At 43.8% G+C, this 15,164-nt stretch overlaps 1 protein-coding gene across 1 annotated transcript in view; it reads right to left on the bottom strand.

Annotated features, from left to right (window-relative positions):
* Positions 1 to 2,192: 2,192 nt before the first annotated feature.
* The window catches only part of TGFA (transforming growth factor alpha), a gene marked incomplete at both ends in the record, with an annotated part of 96,971 nt that continues 83,999 nt past the window's right edge, over positions 2,193 to 15,164 (bottom strand). The window contains 3 exons of the mRNA XM_084234843.1: positions 2,193 to 2,283; positions 3,311 to 3,496; positions 6,558 to 6,707. Of these exons, the coding sequence (XP_084090969.1) occupies positions 2,193 to 2,283; positions 3,311 to 3,496; positions 6,558 to 6,707 (427 nt within the window). The remainder of the gene's footprint in view (positions 2,284 to 3,310; positions 3,497 to 6,557; positions 6,708 to 15,164) is intronic.

The raw sequence follows: 15,164 nt of genomic DNA, 5'->3' as shown, positions 1-15,164 counted from the left end.
GGGGCACTGGCAACTGTGATTTGCTGGACCAAAGCATTTATGGACACTAAATCTGAAGTCCCCATAAGAAACCAAAGACTTTTCTTTGCTTCCATCCTCCTCTCCTTACACTTCTACACAGGCCCTTGGATGTCCAAAGACTGGACATTGGTCCTGCCATCTAGTAGGTGAAAAAAATCTCAGAAAATATTTTCACACTAGATTATACTCTTTACAGGTCATCTGACCTCAAATAGTCTTTAAAAGACTGGGGAGAGATTGTCTTAAAGTGAAAATGTGGTCTCAAGTTAAAAAAAAGTGACATAACTCCATTAGTCTCTCAAAACCAGACTCTCGGACTTTAAGGGGGGGCCAATGAGAAAGACGAATGCAAAGTGGGTTTTACAAGCCAGTGTCGATAGCACTGGACGCTGAGCAAGATGCTACAGTTAAGCCTCTGCTGCTGCAGGACTGGCCTAGGAATGCAAATTAAAATCTATTTTCTTTTATAATGAAAACCTGGGAGCTGTGTCAATTACCTTGCCAGGGACCAGCTGGTGAACAGATCCATTTCTGATCTTTATGTTTTGGTGTGGCATCATTCAATGAAAGTGCCAAAATTGAGATAAGGGTCATATAGTTGTCTCAATTACAAGGAATACAGAGAAAATTCACAGAAATAGACAGGGGAAGAAGCATTAGGGAAGGACAAAATTACCTGAAATTTCAAGCCCATGTGATCTTTTTAAAGGTCCCTTTTGACAACGTGGGGAGCTAGATGCACTGAAGGGGAAAAGGCAGAAATCTCTCATTTTTCAAGCATCAATGGATAAATAGTTCCCTCACATATGGACCTTACAGATCACTTCATTCTTATTCTGTTTCCAAATTTTAATGAAATTTTCTAGGGAGTTTAATCACTGTTTAGTTGGAGGGAGCCAGTACTTCCTACAAGCAGGCCCAGTGGGTCAGAATGTACCGAGAGTCTCAGGAGGGCAATTTCTCTTTTTCTGAGGGGAAAGTGAGACCCCACACAGTGGAGGAGGCTTGTTAAGAGTTTTTGTTCATAAAACCAGCATCCTGAATGGAAAATCAAAAAGTCACTGGAATATTTCTCTTAGTGCCTGAAAATAAATAGGAAAGTTAAAATTTCTCCCTTTACAAATAAAGCAACAAGTTAGCCTAGCAACGACATGGAAAATAAATGCCTGGTCCTCCTTTCATGGATGTGGCCCCAAATGCCCATGGCTCTCTGCTAATGCCATTTCTAAATGGCCTCTCGGGGGCTCCCTAGGAAGTGAATCCGTTTAATCATGGGGCAGTATAGTAGGTGTGGTGTTCACTGCGTGTAGACACACACCCAGGCCATTGCTTCCTCTCTCCTCCAACAGAGGTGACACCTCTCTGGATTTACTGACTTTTCCACGGAATCTATCCAGAGACATTTCCCTGCTTGGTGTCTAAATTGGCAATCTCTGAACCCCAATCTTTGTTCCCTTCACCAACTCATCCTCTGCTGCCATCTCTGTACCCCTGGGGGACTGTTCCCAAGCCTCAGCTGTCCTGAAGAGGCCAGACACTTTACAACCAGCAATACATACATCATTAACATAGAAGCCTGAAAGCGTTTTATGTTTTTTACACTGTCTTAAGAGATTAAAAATAAACCATCATCCATCTAATAAATAAGAAGTTATCTCCGAGGGTGGTGGTGAGTGCTTGAGAAGGTCTTTAGTGTCGTGTGTCTGTGGAAGACGTCGGCTGGTTGAGGATCTGTGGACAGTCAGACACGCTCTTCTTCCACTTGAAGCCTTCATGTTAACGATAACCGCGAACTCTTCTCCACCTTCTTCCCCAGTAAGTGGATGGGAAACAAATGTAACAACTATAGGAATTTCTGGGCAGGATGGATATGTAGTAGGGAGATGAGGAGAGAAACGCAGCTTGGCATCCGTGACAGGCAGGAGACAATTACACACATCTGGATGCAGATGCCTACTGCTGTGCACACCTTAGCTAGGTAAACAGTAAGTCCACCCTCTGCAGTTCTTTGGGACCAGTCTTTAAGTGGTGGCCCACTGATTTCTTCTCTAGGTCACACCAAATAACCCCAAGCAGACAGAGTTCATGACAGATTTGAAGGAAGGCCCACAAAAGATTTAAAGGCTGGATAGCTGGCGGCAGGCAGAGGAGGAAAAACCTGCTGGCACGGCCTAGACATCCCTGTGGTGCCAGCCCGAAGTCCTGTCTTCATCAGGCTGCACATCCGCCTGACTGAGCTCCTTCTCCAGGCTCCTCAGACCACTGGAAGGAAGGAAAAATAGGGTAAGCTCTGTAGGCCAGACCTCAGTAATGCTGGGAAAACAGGCTTGGGACAGAAACCTGGGGATGCCTCATGCAATGTCACTAGGTTCTCCCAGGCAGTCAGGTCTAAGTCCAAGTTCTGCTGGTTCAACCTTAGGGGCAGCAGCTTCTGAAATTGTGCTTTCAGCACCAAAGGAAAGACTGATGGAAAGAGCAATGAGTTGTGGCTGAAGAGAGCAGGGGATGCACCCCCTTGTGAGGGCCTTCATTCAACTGGAGGTGAGTCACCCCAGCCTGTTGTCAGTCCCCCATCGTGGGTGGCTGGGTGGGTGGCTTAGGAGCTAGTCCAGGGCTTGAGTGTCAGAATGGCTTCTCTTAAGGCCATACAAGAAAGGGTCCATTTCTCAGAGGGTGGGGCCCAGGGCATCCTCTGTGGTTGTCTTGGTGAGTCCAGCACAGACACTCTGGTCCCTCCCATAAGTTCTCTGGAGCTGGAAAGGGAGCACCCTGGCCCGGGGTGAATCATGGTGATTTTAGTCCAGCCCCGTGGGTTAACCCACCTTTTAGGACCAGCAAGCCTGGCAGATAGGACATGAGGTCATGTAGGTATGCACTGTCTCAGGGAGATGGGCTTCAGCCTCAGCAGCCATCTCTGGAAGGCCAGAGTCACCCCATGCTCAAAACTAACATCCTCTCAAATGTGGGTAGAAAAGGAGTGGCATTACCAAGAAACTTACTCTGCTGGGAGAGGTCAATTTCTCAGGGGAAAAATGGTGAACACCTACCACAAGCCCACGTTCTGTGATGTTCTGTGCCGCCTACCACACCTGCTATTTATGTCAATTTGCATATAGTTTAAATATGAAAACGGAGGCTCAGAGAGGTTAAGGAACCTGTGAAAGGTGACAGAGTCAGTCACCAGTAATAATAAAAGAGCTCCCTTATGAGTAAAACACACCTTAGGATAAATATCTGCTTCCTTTTCTCCCTTCTTCCTGCTTCATCCTCCAAGAACTTGTGCCCTGACCTGGGGGAGATAGTCATTTCCTCACCTAGTAGCATCTCCTGAGGGAGAAGAGGCCCCTCTTCTACGTGATCCTTACCTGTTTCTGAGTGGCAGCAAGCAGTCCTTCCCTTCAGGAGGGCACTGGGCTTCTCATGCCTGCAGATGAGGGCCCGGCACCAGTCACAGTGTTTCCGGACCTGGCAGCAGCTGCGGAGACACAGAGAAGATGGCCTGGGCGAGAGTCTAGCGCGAGTACCCACCTGGCAGTGTGGCGTCTACCTAAGGGGCCTGATGGGCAGCTTTGGGCTCGAAACCAGCCTTTCCATGGGGGCCTCTGGAGGGACAGACACAGCAGGGCGTGGGGGGCTTTTCGGGGTGGTGGTCTTTGGGGCAGATGTCAGCTAGCAATGAAACACCTGTTGGCTATCCCAAAGGACTAGCTCCACTTGTTCAGTCCTGCTCCTGGCTCCCGGGGCAACCTGGCCACCCACCTGGCTGCCTTCTCCACTAAGTGGCAGTTGGGTAACACCATAAATATGGTAACAGCCTCACCACTGCTGTCAGGATTGGGACAGAGCAGCCACTCAGGCTGGAAGTGCTGGGACTACTTGCAGGGAATAAAGGGGTCGCTGTTTTATGTCAGCATAAAACAGGGATCATGGATGAGCTGAACTGACCCATGAAGAGAATTGAGTCATGAATCTCAGTGGTGTTGAACTGGTCTCTGAGAATAAACATTCCCCAACTGTGGCAAGCCCAACCTCTTGGTGAACCTGCATTACCCAGAGTCTGGGTAACACATCAGGGTTATGAATGTTCCTGCCTCCCTCTGTAGGCAGGAATGAACAGCTTGCAGAGTTAGCATGAAAAAAGAATCAGGGAACCCAAAAGTAAGGCAGAGAAGAAGACACTGAGCAAAACACCAATTACCTAGAGACATGGGTGACTGTTTCCCTTGCAATGTCATGGAGAGCTTCATTTCTAATTCTAACTTAAAGGTATATATAATCTAGGAAACCACTGACTGGGGCTAGGGGGAGTCTTTGACTGATATGAGCCTGAAAACAGAGATGAGGAAACAAACCTGTTCTCTGCTTCCTCTTGATGCTGGTTGGCATTTCAGCATCCTTACCCCATACCCTCTCTTGGCATTGCCCTGGGAAAGTTACCAGGGAAGAGCTGAGCAGAGGCCAAGAGACCTTCCTGCTTCTGTCACAGGTGACCAATGAGAGGCCAACATAGTCTGCCTGGATATGGGGTCCTTCTGAGTTGCAGAGTACAGGTTGTGGCAGCTCATCCCATGCTGGAGGGGTCTGTAGGCTTTTGATCCAGCCTTGTGAGTGACTGCCGATTGTAGCCAGTCAGGAACATCCTGGAGCTGTGGAATCAATGATTCTAGAACTCTCTGGCATGGGATAAGCTGGTCCCAACCACCTGTGCAACTCTGGAAGGCTCCAGGCCCAGGCAATCAGCTGCCTGGAGGGGGTGACGGCTCAGTCCCTGGTTCAGGGTTTCTGAGCTTGGTCTCTGGCAAGGATGGGCTGAAAAAGGACAGAGAAGAGGTGGGACTGGCTACCTCCCTGGGAATAAAAGAAGTTGTCTAGGTATTCTAGATTGGTCCAGGGAATCTGGCAAAACCAGCTTTTAAGTCCCTCTATAGAGGCCCATGTAGGCACCTAGTTTTTTTTCCTAAAAGATCCTCCTGGCCACAGAAACAGGACCACAGAAGTGACAGGTGAGCACACACAACTATCTGGCCATGAGAATCACGGCCAGCGGTCCATCAGGTTGCTTCTACACTCCAGGGTGTGTTCTCGTGAGTGGTAGAGCTGGCAAGGCCCCAGCCTGAACCACGGGCGCTTGTCCTCTACCTGCAAACATGTTTTCCTAAGATACTGCTTAGGGAGGAAGGAAAGACCAACCCAGTTCAGATCGCATCCCTCCCCACTAATGCGAGCTTGCCCAGGAGAAGGATATGATCAGGCCTGGCTATTGTCAACAAGCTGGGGTTCCTAGGGACACTCTGTTTGTGACCAGAACCAGACGTGTATGCTCCAGGTACCCCAACAGCAACAAACCAATAGACAGGACAAAGATTCTTTTATATCTGTCCAAATCCTAGGCAAGCTCAGAGAGTTAATAGGTCTGACTTCCTGCACTGACATGCAAGTGCTTACTCCAACCCTTGCCAAAATAGTCCCTCACTTACTGTCTGTACCTTGACTTAATCTACACGGTCGTTAGCAGTTCTGTGAATTTTTATGCATATCCAATTTATACCCAGGTATGCATTTCCGGAGGGTATGCTCTGAGACCTAGATGCCTTCAGATATTATCAAGAAATAAATCTGGCCAGATATTGGCAATGTGGCCTCAGGTACTCTCCCTTTGCAAAGCAGTCCAGTTGGGAGATAAAGGGAAGCCAATAGGGTTAAGAAATACCCAAAATTGGTCTCTGCTGGTCTAGGGCTCAGGAAGCCTTCTGGAAGATGAAAGGCAGAAACTGGATTTTGGAGGATGAGGAGGGGCAGAGAAGCAGAGAAAGGGGCAGGTCTGTCATCAGCCTGTTGTAAGAGTGACAGTGACCTTTAAAATGGCATTATGGGGCCTCCCCGGTGGCGCAGCGGTAGAGCGCTGGGTTGCGCAGCTGCCCGCAGCCTCTGCGGCACTGGTTCGATCCCCGGCTGCTCCCCGGCCACCGGAGGAGGGTCCCACATGGCGCGCAGATCTCTCCTGCCGCACCCGCCACTCCCCTCAGCAGTCTACTTCGTCAGTCTGCCTGTTCTGCTCCCCGCTCTGGCTCTGGTGAATTCTCTCACCCTCCCGCGCTTCTGACTGTACCCAGTGCATGTATAAACAAAACAAACAAACAAATAAATAAAAACATGCCTCTATTTAAAAAAAAAAATCTTTAAAAAAAAAATAAAATGGCATTACGATTTGCAAAGTGTCTGCTGCTTCTGCTACTGCCCAAAGGAGGCTGGGAGCACGTCCAGCTCTTTCTGGGGCCTTTTTGCATCCCCATCACAATTCTGAAGGCTCTGAACTAATAGATCACAGTGTCTGCTCTATACTTGGATTCTACACTGGCTCCTGCAGCACTGCTGGATGCGTGCCCTTTGTACAGCACGGCTGTCATTAAAGCTCTATGTGGCTTTATTGACAGCAACCAGACATCACAGCAATAAAATGCTGAGGGGACTCTGTTATCTGGGCATGGAGCAGACGCCCCTGGCCAGGCAGGACCTCTGGGGCAGCAAATACTCACTGTATTAGCACACATGCAATGATGAGGACAGCCAAGGCCACGATGGAGACCACCACCAAGGCGGTGATGGCCTGCTTCTTCTGGCTGGCTGCCACCACGGCCAGGAGGTCTGCATGCTCACAGCGGGCACCGACATACCCAGAATGGCAGCTGGGGAAGAAAGGAACATCAGCATTTGTAAGGTCAGGAAGACCACAGTGCAGGTTTTCTGATCCAGCAGACCGGGTAAAGGAGGAGTCAAAGTCCTCAGTGGCTTTTGCAGGTCTTTATTTAGATTACTAGGCACATGGCAGGCAGGGGTGCTGGGGGGCCGGAAGGCTGGCAGTCCTCCCAGCCCCCAGCAAATCCTCACTCTGGGCTCTCTGGCGTTCTCTCTGCTTCCGTTCGTTCTTGGCTTCTGCTGGCATCCCCATGACACCACCCTTAAAAGCCCAGTCTTAGCCCAGGTGAATCCCATCTACCTATGCCCACACCCTATTCCAGGTGCCCGCCATCAGGCATGCATTCAGGACCGCAAGGATCCATCATTTATCCTAATGGAGGGTGGGCAGAAAAACCTGATATTTTACTTACCCTACAGCATTACTCCCAATTCCCCAGGTCTCATTTTCCCAATTCCCTGGAGAGACTGGGCAAGCCCCAAAGGCCCCCCTCCCCCCCAGTCTTTGCAATTGGAGGCAAAGGTGTAAGAGTGGCCTACTTCCCTCACAGGTGCCTCTTGCCTGGAGAATGAGGAGTAACCGACCAGCCTGATCAGCTGAGCATTCATTATTATCGTTACTATGACAGCTCTTCGGGGAATAAAGAAGACAGCCAACGTGTATATGGCATGAAATACATTTGGCAGTTCCTAAAAAGAAAGGTTATTTTTAAACCAAATGTGTGTATTCAGAATTTTTGATGATGAGAGAAAGAAAAACACGCTCAATCAGCGGGAGACATAGGCTGTAGTTTGCTTTGTTATCTTCAAGTTCAAATAGTGCTGCCAACACTTACTGGGTGGCCCAGCCCAAGGGGCACATACTGAGGTAGGGCCAGTGCCATTATCTGGCACTTGTAGGACTTGAAGCCACTGAATTGTGGAGCCTTGTGTCCTCATTTCCAACCACACTGGCCTCCACTGGAGGACTGTAAGGGCATAAAAGAATGTCCCTGAGCACATGAGTGGTCTGAAAGGGCAATACCCACCCAAGGGGTATCATTGCTGGTACTGCTACTACTCAGGGGTGCTTTGGTTAAAAGCTGATGCTGTTTCTTCCATCTCCTCTCTGCTAAATTGCACACTCTACCCCCAATTCTGGGGTGGGTGCAAGTGGTTCTCCCATGTTCTAGCCAAAAGGAAGTGGTGACCTTTTTCTAATGCAGGTATTTCCCCCTCCCAGCAAGTCTATTGATTCTTCTCAATAGACTTAGTTACACAGGTCCCTTTGTATGGGGTGAGTTTCCTATAATGAAAATGTTTGATCACCATTTCCTTCTCAGGAGAGCTTCCTTCCCACAGGGACTTCCCCCATCAGCCTTGCACCAGGCATCACAGGCAGGATTTAAAGTTTTGTTTTTCCCTCCAGACATGGCAATGATAGCTAAACTATTTTTTTTGAAAGAGTTTACCTTTTGATTAAGTAGCCAGCCTGTCACTTTCACTTTTAAATTAAAAGGTCTTTGAAGAACAAGGAAAAATGAAAGGAGGTGAAGGGTCCTGGAGGCTCTGCTACTTGTCAGGGTCAGCCCCAGGGGCATTGCATTTGTGATTCCCCCAACCCTGTGCTCCTGGGCTGTTAGATTCCAGGTGCCAGAAGGGTACCTGGAACCATAGGATAAACACAAGGTATTTTCCAGAGGCATCCATTTTGCTCAGTATTGACAACAATATCATCATTTTAATGTTAAAGGGACAGGTCCTGAATGGGTTTAAGATTTACGGTAACAAGAGATGCTGACAAACTTGCTGCTTAAGGCTACAACCTGGGATACCAGACAGAGCATTTAAGTTCTGTCTTTAATGCTACTGTATGGAAAAGTCTTTCACTAGCTCTCTTTATCCCAAAATGCAATTGTTATCTATTAATATCTTAAAGTTGTTTTAAGTTTGAATTCAGGCACTTGCTTTTCTGTTAAGGATTATTTTATGTGTAACATACATTTTCTCATCTAATACTTGCACAAAAAGTCACCTGCCTGAAGTTACCCTGTTAGGGAATAGAGAGAAATTCATACGCAGTCCTGCTGACTCCCTAAGTCTGGGCACCCTCTCTTTCCCCACTCTCCCTGCCAAACTGCAATGGGGAGGTGAATGGCACAGATTAGACTCTTGATCAAATGTGGCTTTGGGTTTAGTCCTTAATCTTAAAAGAGTAAAAGATTTGAGAGTTTTAGCTTCAATAGCGTGAAAGGGTTTGCTATCTTTGGTAAATAAGGAAGCTGAGGAGGGCAGTGAGGAGGGCAAGTGCCAAGCAGGGTTTGCTACAGATCCAGGGAGAAGAAAGCAGGATCCAGACAGAGGAGGAACAAAGCAGGAGGTGGGGGGTGGGTGGGGGAGAATGTCTCTAGCAAGATGACTTTTTTTTTCAGGTTTTTTTTTTTTGCTTTTTAAAATTTTATATATATTTTACATCATTCTTTCTTTTTGTACAATGTTTGCATTCCTTTCTCCTCTCAGGTGTAGTCCCTATATAATTCCCACCACCAATTCACCCTTGCACCATCACCATAGTCCCTTGTGCTCTTCCTCCCTTCCCCTTCAGGGTCCCTGATTTATAGTTGCCCGTTAATTTTGTTTTTTAAATTTACTATAATTTCTTTTCCTGATCTCTTATTTGGTTCCCCTACATTCCTCCTGTAAGTGAAACCATCTGATATTTTTTTTCTTTCTGGCTTATTTCACTGAGCATAATCCCTTCAGCTCCATCCATTTGCTGCAAATGGCATGAATTTATCTTTTTTGATTGCTGAGTAATATTCCACTGTGTATATAAACCACATCTTTTTTTGTTTGTTTTGAAGATTTATTTATTTATTTTTACAAGAACTGGGTACAGTCAAAAGCACGGGAGGGTGAGAGAATTCACCACAGCGAGAGCGGGAAGCAGAACAGGCAGAAGGACTGAAGTACACTACTGAGGGGAGCAGCGGGAGCGGCAGGAGGGGTCTGTGTGCCATATGGGACCCTCGCCAGTGGCTGGGGATCAAACTGGCGCTGCAGAGGCCCTGGGCAACTTTGCAGCCCAGCGTTCAACCGCTGCGCCACCCGGGGAGGCCCTAAACCACATCTTCTTGATCCGGAAGATGACTTTTCTTGAAAAAGGATCTGGATCACAGACACTGAGTAAGAACATTGACCCACAGACTTAGGCTAGGAGGGAGAAGAATGGGGGGCTTGGCCCAGGGGCAGGTTATGTGTTTTTTTTTTTTTAATGATATCGCCATTTTAAGATGATTTTTTTTTAAATTATTTATTTATTTATACAAGCATTGGGTATAGTCAGAAGCGCGGGAGGGTGAGAGAATTCACCAGAACGGGAAACAGTACAGGCAGACTGATGATACACTGCTGAGGGGAGCAGCGGGTGGCAGGAGAGATCTGCGCGCCATGTGGGACCCTCACCCAGGGTGGCCGGGTATTGAACCAGCGCCGCAGAGGCTGCGGGCAGCTTCGCAGCCCAGCGCTCAACCGCTGTGCTACCAGGGAGGCCCGGGTTATGTTTGTTTTTAAATACATTTTTATTGTGGTAATATTGGTTGATTACATGTTTTGGGCACACAGCATTTATAATTCTACATCTGTTTAAACTACATCACGATCACCAAAGGTCTAGTTTCCATCTGTCACCACACAATAGACCCCTTTTTACCTATCCTCTTTTACCTACCCATTTTACCTACCCTCTTTTATGGTTTCATATAAATTTTAAAAATATTGTTGGTATTCTGATGGGGATTACATTAAATTTATATATTACTTTTGATTTATATAGTATTTAAAAATTCACATTTGTATATTCTTAATTTTTTGAGGAATCTTCATGTTATTTTCTGTAGTGGCTACATCAATATATATTCCTACAGACAATGTATGAAGGTTCCCTTTTCTCTACATCCTCACCAACACTTGTTTTTGCCTTTTTGATAATAGGTACTAGTCTAAGATGTGTGAAGTGAGAGCTCATTGTGGTTTTGATTTACATTTCTCTAATTATAAAGTGATAAATATATTTTCATGTGCTTATTGGCTATCTATATGTCTGCTTAGGAGAATTGTACATTCTGCTCACTTTTTATTTTATTAGTTGTATAAATTCTTTATGTATTTCATGTATTAACTTTTTGTTGGACATATTATTTGCAAATATTTTCTCCCATTCAGTAAGTTGGCTTTTCATTTTGATGATGATTATTTTTATGTTTAGAGCTTTTTAGTTTGGTGTAGTGCCATTTGTTTATTTTTGCTTATCATTTGAGTTGAATCCACAAGACATTTTTTTGCATGTGGTTGTACAGTTTTCCCAATACCACTTATTGAAGAGACTTTCTCCATTATTCATATACATGTGGATTTATTTCTGGATGCTCAATTCTTTTCCATTGAGCTGTGTGTCTTTTTTATACCAATACCATGATATTTTGATTACTATAGTTTTATAGTATAGTTTGACATCAGAGAATATGATACCTTTATTTTGGTTCTTTTTTATTTGGAATTGCTTTGGCTGTTGGGATATTTTATGGTTCCATACAAATTTTAGGAATTTTTGTACTATTTCTATGAAAAATACCAACTGGATTTTGAGAGAGATTGCAAGGAATCTGCTTTTGGTAGGATGCCATTTAAAAAATAATTATTCTATAATCAGTAACTACTATGAACAGTTATATGGAAACAAGTTCAACAATCTAGAGGAGATGGACAAATTCCTACAACTCTACAATCACCCAAAGCTAGATAAAGAAGAAATAGAACACCTAAACAGACCAATTACAATTAGCGAAATTGAAATGGTAATAAAAAACCTCCCCAAAAACAAAAGCCCAGGACCTGATGGATTTACAAATGAATTCTACCAAACATTCAGAGATGAATTAGTGCCTATCCTTCACAAACTCTTCCAAAAAATTGAGAAGGAAGGGACAATACCAAACACGTTTTATGAAGCCAACATTACACTAATACCAAAACCGAACAAGGACAACACAAAAAAGGAAAACTACAGGCCAATCTCCCTAATGAACACTGATGCAAAAATCCTCAATAAAATTTTAGCTATCAGAATCCAACAATGTATCCATAAGATAATTCACCACGACCAAGTTGGATTCATTCCAGGGGCACAAGGATGGTTTAACATCCGAAAATCAATCAACGTTATCCAACACATCAACAAAAAGAAATATAAAAACCATATGATAATATCAATAGATGCTGAAAAAGCTTTCGACAAAGTGCAACACCCATTCATGATAAAAGCCCTTGAAATTCTTGGGATACAAGGAACATACCTCAACATCATAAAGGCCATCTATGACAAGCCAACAGCCAGTATCATTCTCAATGGTGAAAAGCTGAAAGCAATTCCATTAAGATCTGGAACAAGACAAGGATGTCCACTCTCACCATTGCTTTTCAATATAATACTGGAAGTCCTAGCCAGGGCAATAAGACAAGAGAAAGACATCCAAGGAATCCAAATAGGAAAAGAAGAAGTCAAACTATCACTATTTGCAGACGATATGATATTATATATAGAGAACCCCAAAAACTCCACAGAAAAGCTAATTCAACTCATCAATCAGTTCAGTAAAGTGGCAGGATACAAAATCAACACGCAAAAGTCAGTAGCCTTCCTATACACAAACAATAAATCTGAAGAAGAAGAAATCAAAAAGACCATCCCTTTTGTTATTGAAACAAAAAAAATCAAATATTTGGGAATAAATCTAACAAAAGAGGTAAAGGACCTATACAAAGAAAACTATAAAACACTGTTAAAAGAAATAGAAGAAGACACAAAGAAATGGAGAGACATCCCCTGCTCATGGATTGGAAGAATAAACATTATTAAAATGGCCATCCTTCCAAAAGCAATATACAGATTCAATGCTATTCCAATCAAAATTTCAATGTCATTCTTCAAAGAAATAGAACAACTATTGATGAAATTCATATGGAATCACAAAAAACCCCGAATAGCCAAAGCTCTCCTGAAAAAAAAAGAAGGGAATGGAGGCATCACACTCCCAGACTTCAAACTATACTACAAAGCCATAATCATCAAAACTGCATGGTATTGGAACAAGAACAGACATACAGACCAATGGAATCGAATAGAAAATCCAGAAATAAACCCACAGATTTATGGTCAACTAATCTTTGACAAAGGAGCAAAGAATATGCATTGGAGCAAAGAAAGTTTGTTCAATAAATGGTGCTGGGAAAACTGGGTCGCTACATGCAAAAGAATGAAGCTTGACCACCACCTCACACCATACACAAAAATCAACTCAAAATGGATTAAAGAACTAGACATAAGACCTGAAACCATAAAATATATAGAAGGAAATATAGGCGAAACACTACGTGATTTGCACATCAAAGACATCTTTACAGACACATCACCCAAAGCAGTGATAGTGAAGGCAAAGATAAACAGCTGGGACTACATCAAATTAAAGAGCTTTTGCACAGCAAAAGAGACAATAACAAAAACAAAGAGAAACCCCACCAACTGGGAGAACATTTTTGCACCCAACACTAATGATAAAGGACTGATCACAAAAATCTGCAAAGAGCTGATGAGACTCAACAACAACAAAGAAAATAATCCAGTCAAAAAATGGGCAGAAGAGCTAAAAAGAAACTTCTCTGAAGAGGAAATGCAAATGGCCAACAGGCATATGAAAAAATGTTCAACATCACTTGTCATCAGGGAAATGCAAATCAAAACTACCATGAGATACCATCTTACACCAGTGAGAATGGCACATATTAAAAAAACTAGCAACAACAAATGTTGGCGAGGGTGTGGAGAAAAAGGAACTCTTCTGCACTGTTGGTGGGAGTGCAAACTGGTCCAACCACTGTGGAAAGCTGTGTGGAGATTTCTGGACCTACTAAACATAGAGCTTCCATATGATCCAGCAATTCCACTCCTAGGTATTTACCCAAAGGACACAGAAACATCAATTCCAAAGAACACCTGCACCCCTATGTTTATAGCAGCATTGTTTACAATAGCTAAGCTTTGGAAACAACCCAAATGCCCAAAAATAGATGACTGGATCAAGAAGATGTGGTACATATATACCATGGAATATTACTCAGCATTCAAAAAAGATAAACACATGCAATTTGCAGCAACATGGATGGCGCTGGAAGGGATCATGCTCAGCGAAATAAGCCAAAAAGAAAAAGAAAAATACCGGATGGTCTCACTCATAGCAGGAATCTAGAAAACTTAAATAAGGGACCAGGAAAATGAATAACTATAAGATAGTGAAAATCAAAATCAACAAAAAACTATGAACCAGAGACACTTTTAGGGGGGCGGGAGGGGAGGGATTGGGGTCAGAATGGGGGGGCTGCAATTGTATGGGGAATATAACAATAAAATTTATTTAAAAAAATAAAAAATAAAAAATAATTATTCTAATCTATGATTACCTATTTAACTTTTACCAATTTAATTTTATAGTGAGTCTTCACCTAATATTGTCAACAGGTTTTCAGAAACTGTGACTTTAAGTGAAATGATGTATAACAAAATCAGGTCCTCAAGTAATGTCATTTCCTTCAATGTTGGTCAGGATTCTTTTCATATCATCTTTGGGGCAATACCTAGTTCTACAAAACTCTGTTGAACTATTTGAGCAGAATGGACTGGAGAGCCTGAGATTTGGGATGAATGTTAAGATTTCTAACCAGAACTAAGTCAATGGGACTTCTCTGTAGGTAGGTATTAGTGCTGTATTCTCCTAGGAAAGGGTAATGTAGTGAGGATTTGCATATATATTTGTAAAGACCCAGTTTATAGGAGGGTGAGTATCCCACAGGGCAATTTCACATGACTTGAAATGTTCTTACTCTAACTTGCAGACTCTGGGACAGAATGATTCTAACAGTTCCCTAAACACTTGGTTCTGAAAACGCTATGAATTAATAAATCAATGCTGGGGATTCCAAGAAATCCCGCCCCCACCCCCCCATAGTGGCAGCCAAGTGACAATTCCAATATATAACATTTATCACAGGCACTAGGCTAAACTCCTACATGAACTGACAATTTTAAACCAATCAATCACAACTGCCATGTGAGGTCTAGGCTATGATTTACCTTGTTTTACTGATGAGGAAGCTGGGAGCTTCTAGAAACTACCGATATCACTCATGGAAGCTCTTTCTGGGGTAATGCAAATTGGTTTGATACTCTGGAATAAAGATTCATGACAAATTCACAAACCTCACAGCAAAAAGAAATGGGATGCTGACTGCCTCATAAAAAGCTCTCCCTGAAGTAGTTGTGACAAGTTGCAAAGATTCTCCCAAACAATGCTGCCTTAACTAAGAAGGATACCTCCTGGGCTAGGTCACACTTTTCTGACTTCCGCTGTTCTTCC

The sequence above is a fragment of the Talpa europaea genome (assembly GCF_964194135.1).
Source record: "Talpa europaea genome assembly, chromosome: 6".
NCBI lineage: Eukaryota > Metazoa > Chordata > Mammalia > Eulipotyphla > Talpidae > Talpa > Talpa europaea.
The sequence above is the reverse complement of the archived record's forward strand: the minus strand, read 5'-3'. Positions and strand labels throughout refer to the sequence as shown.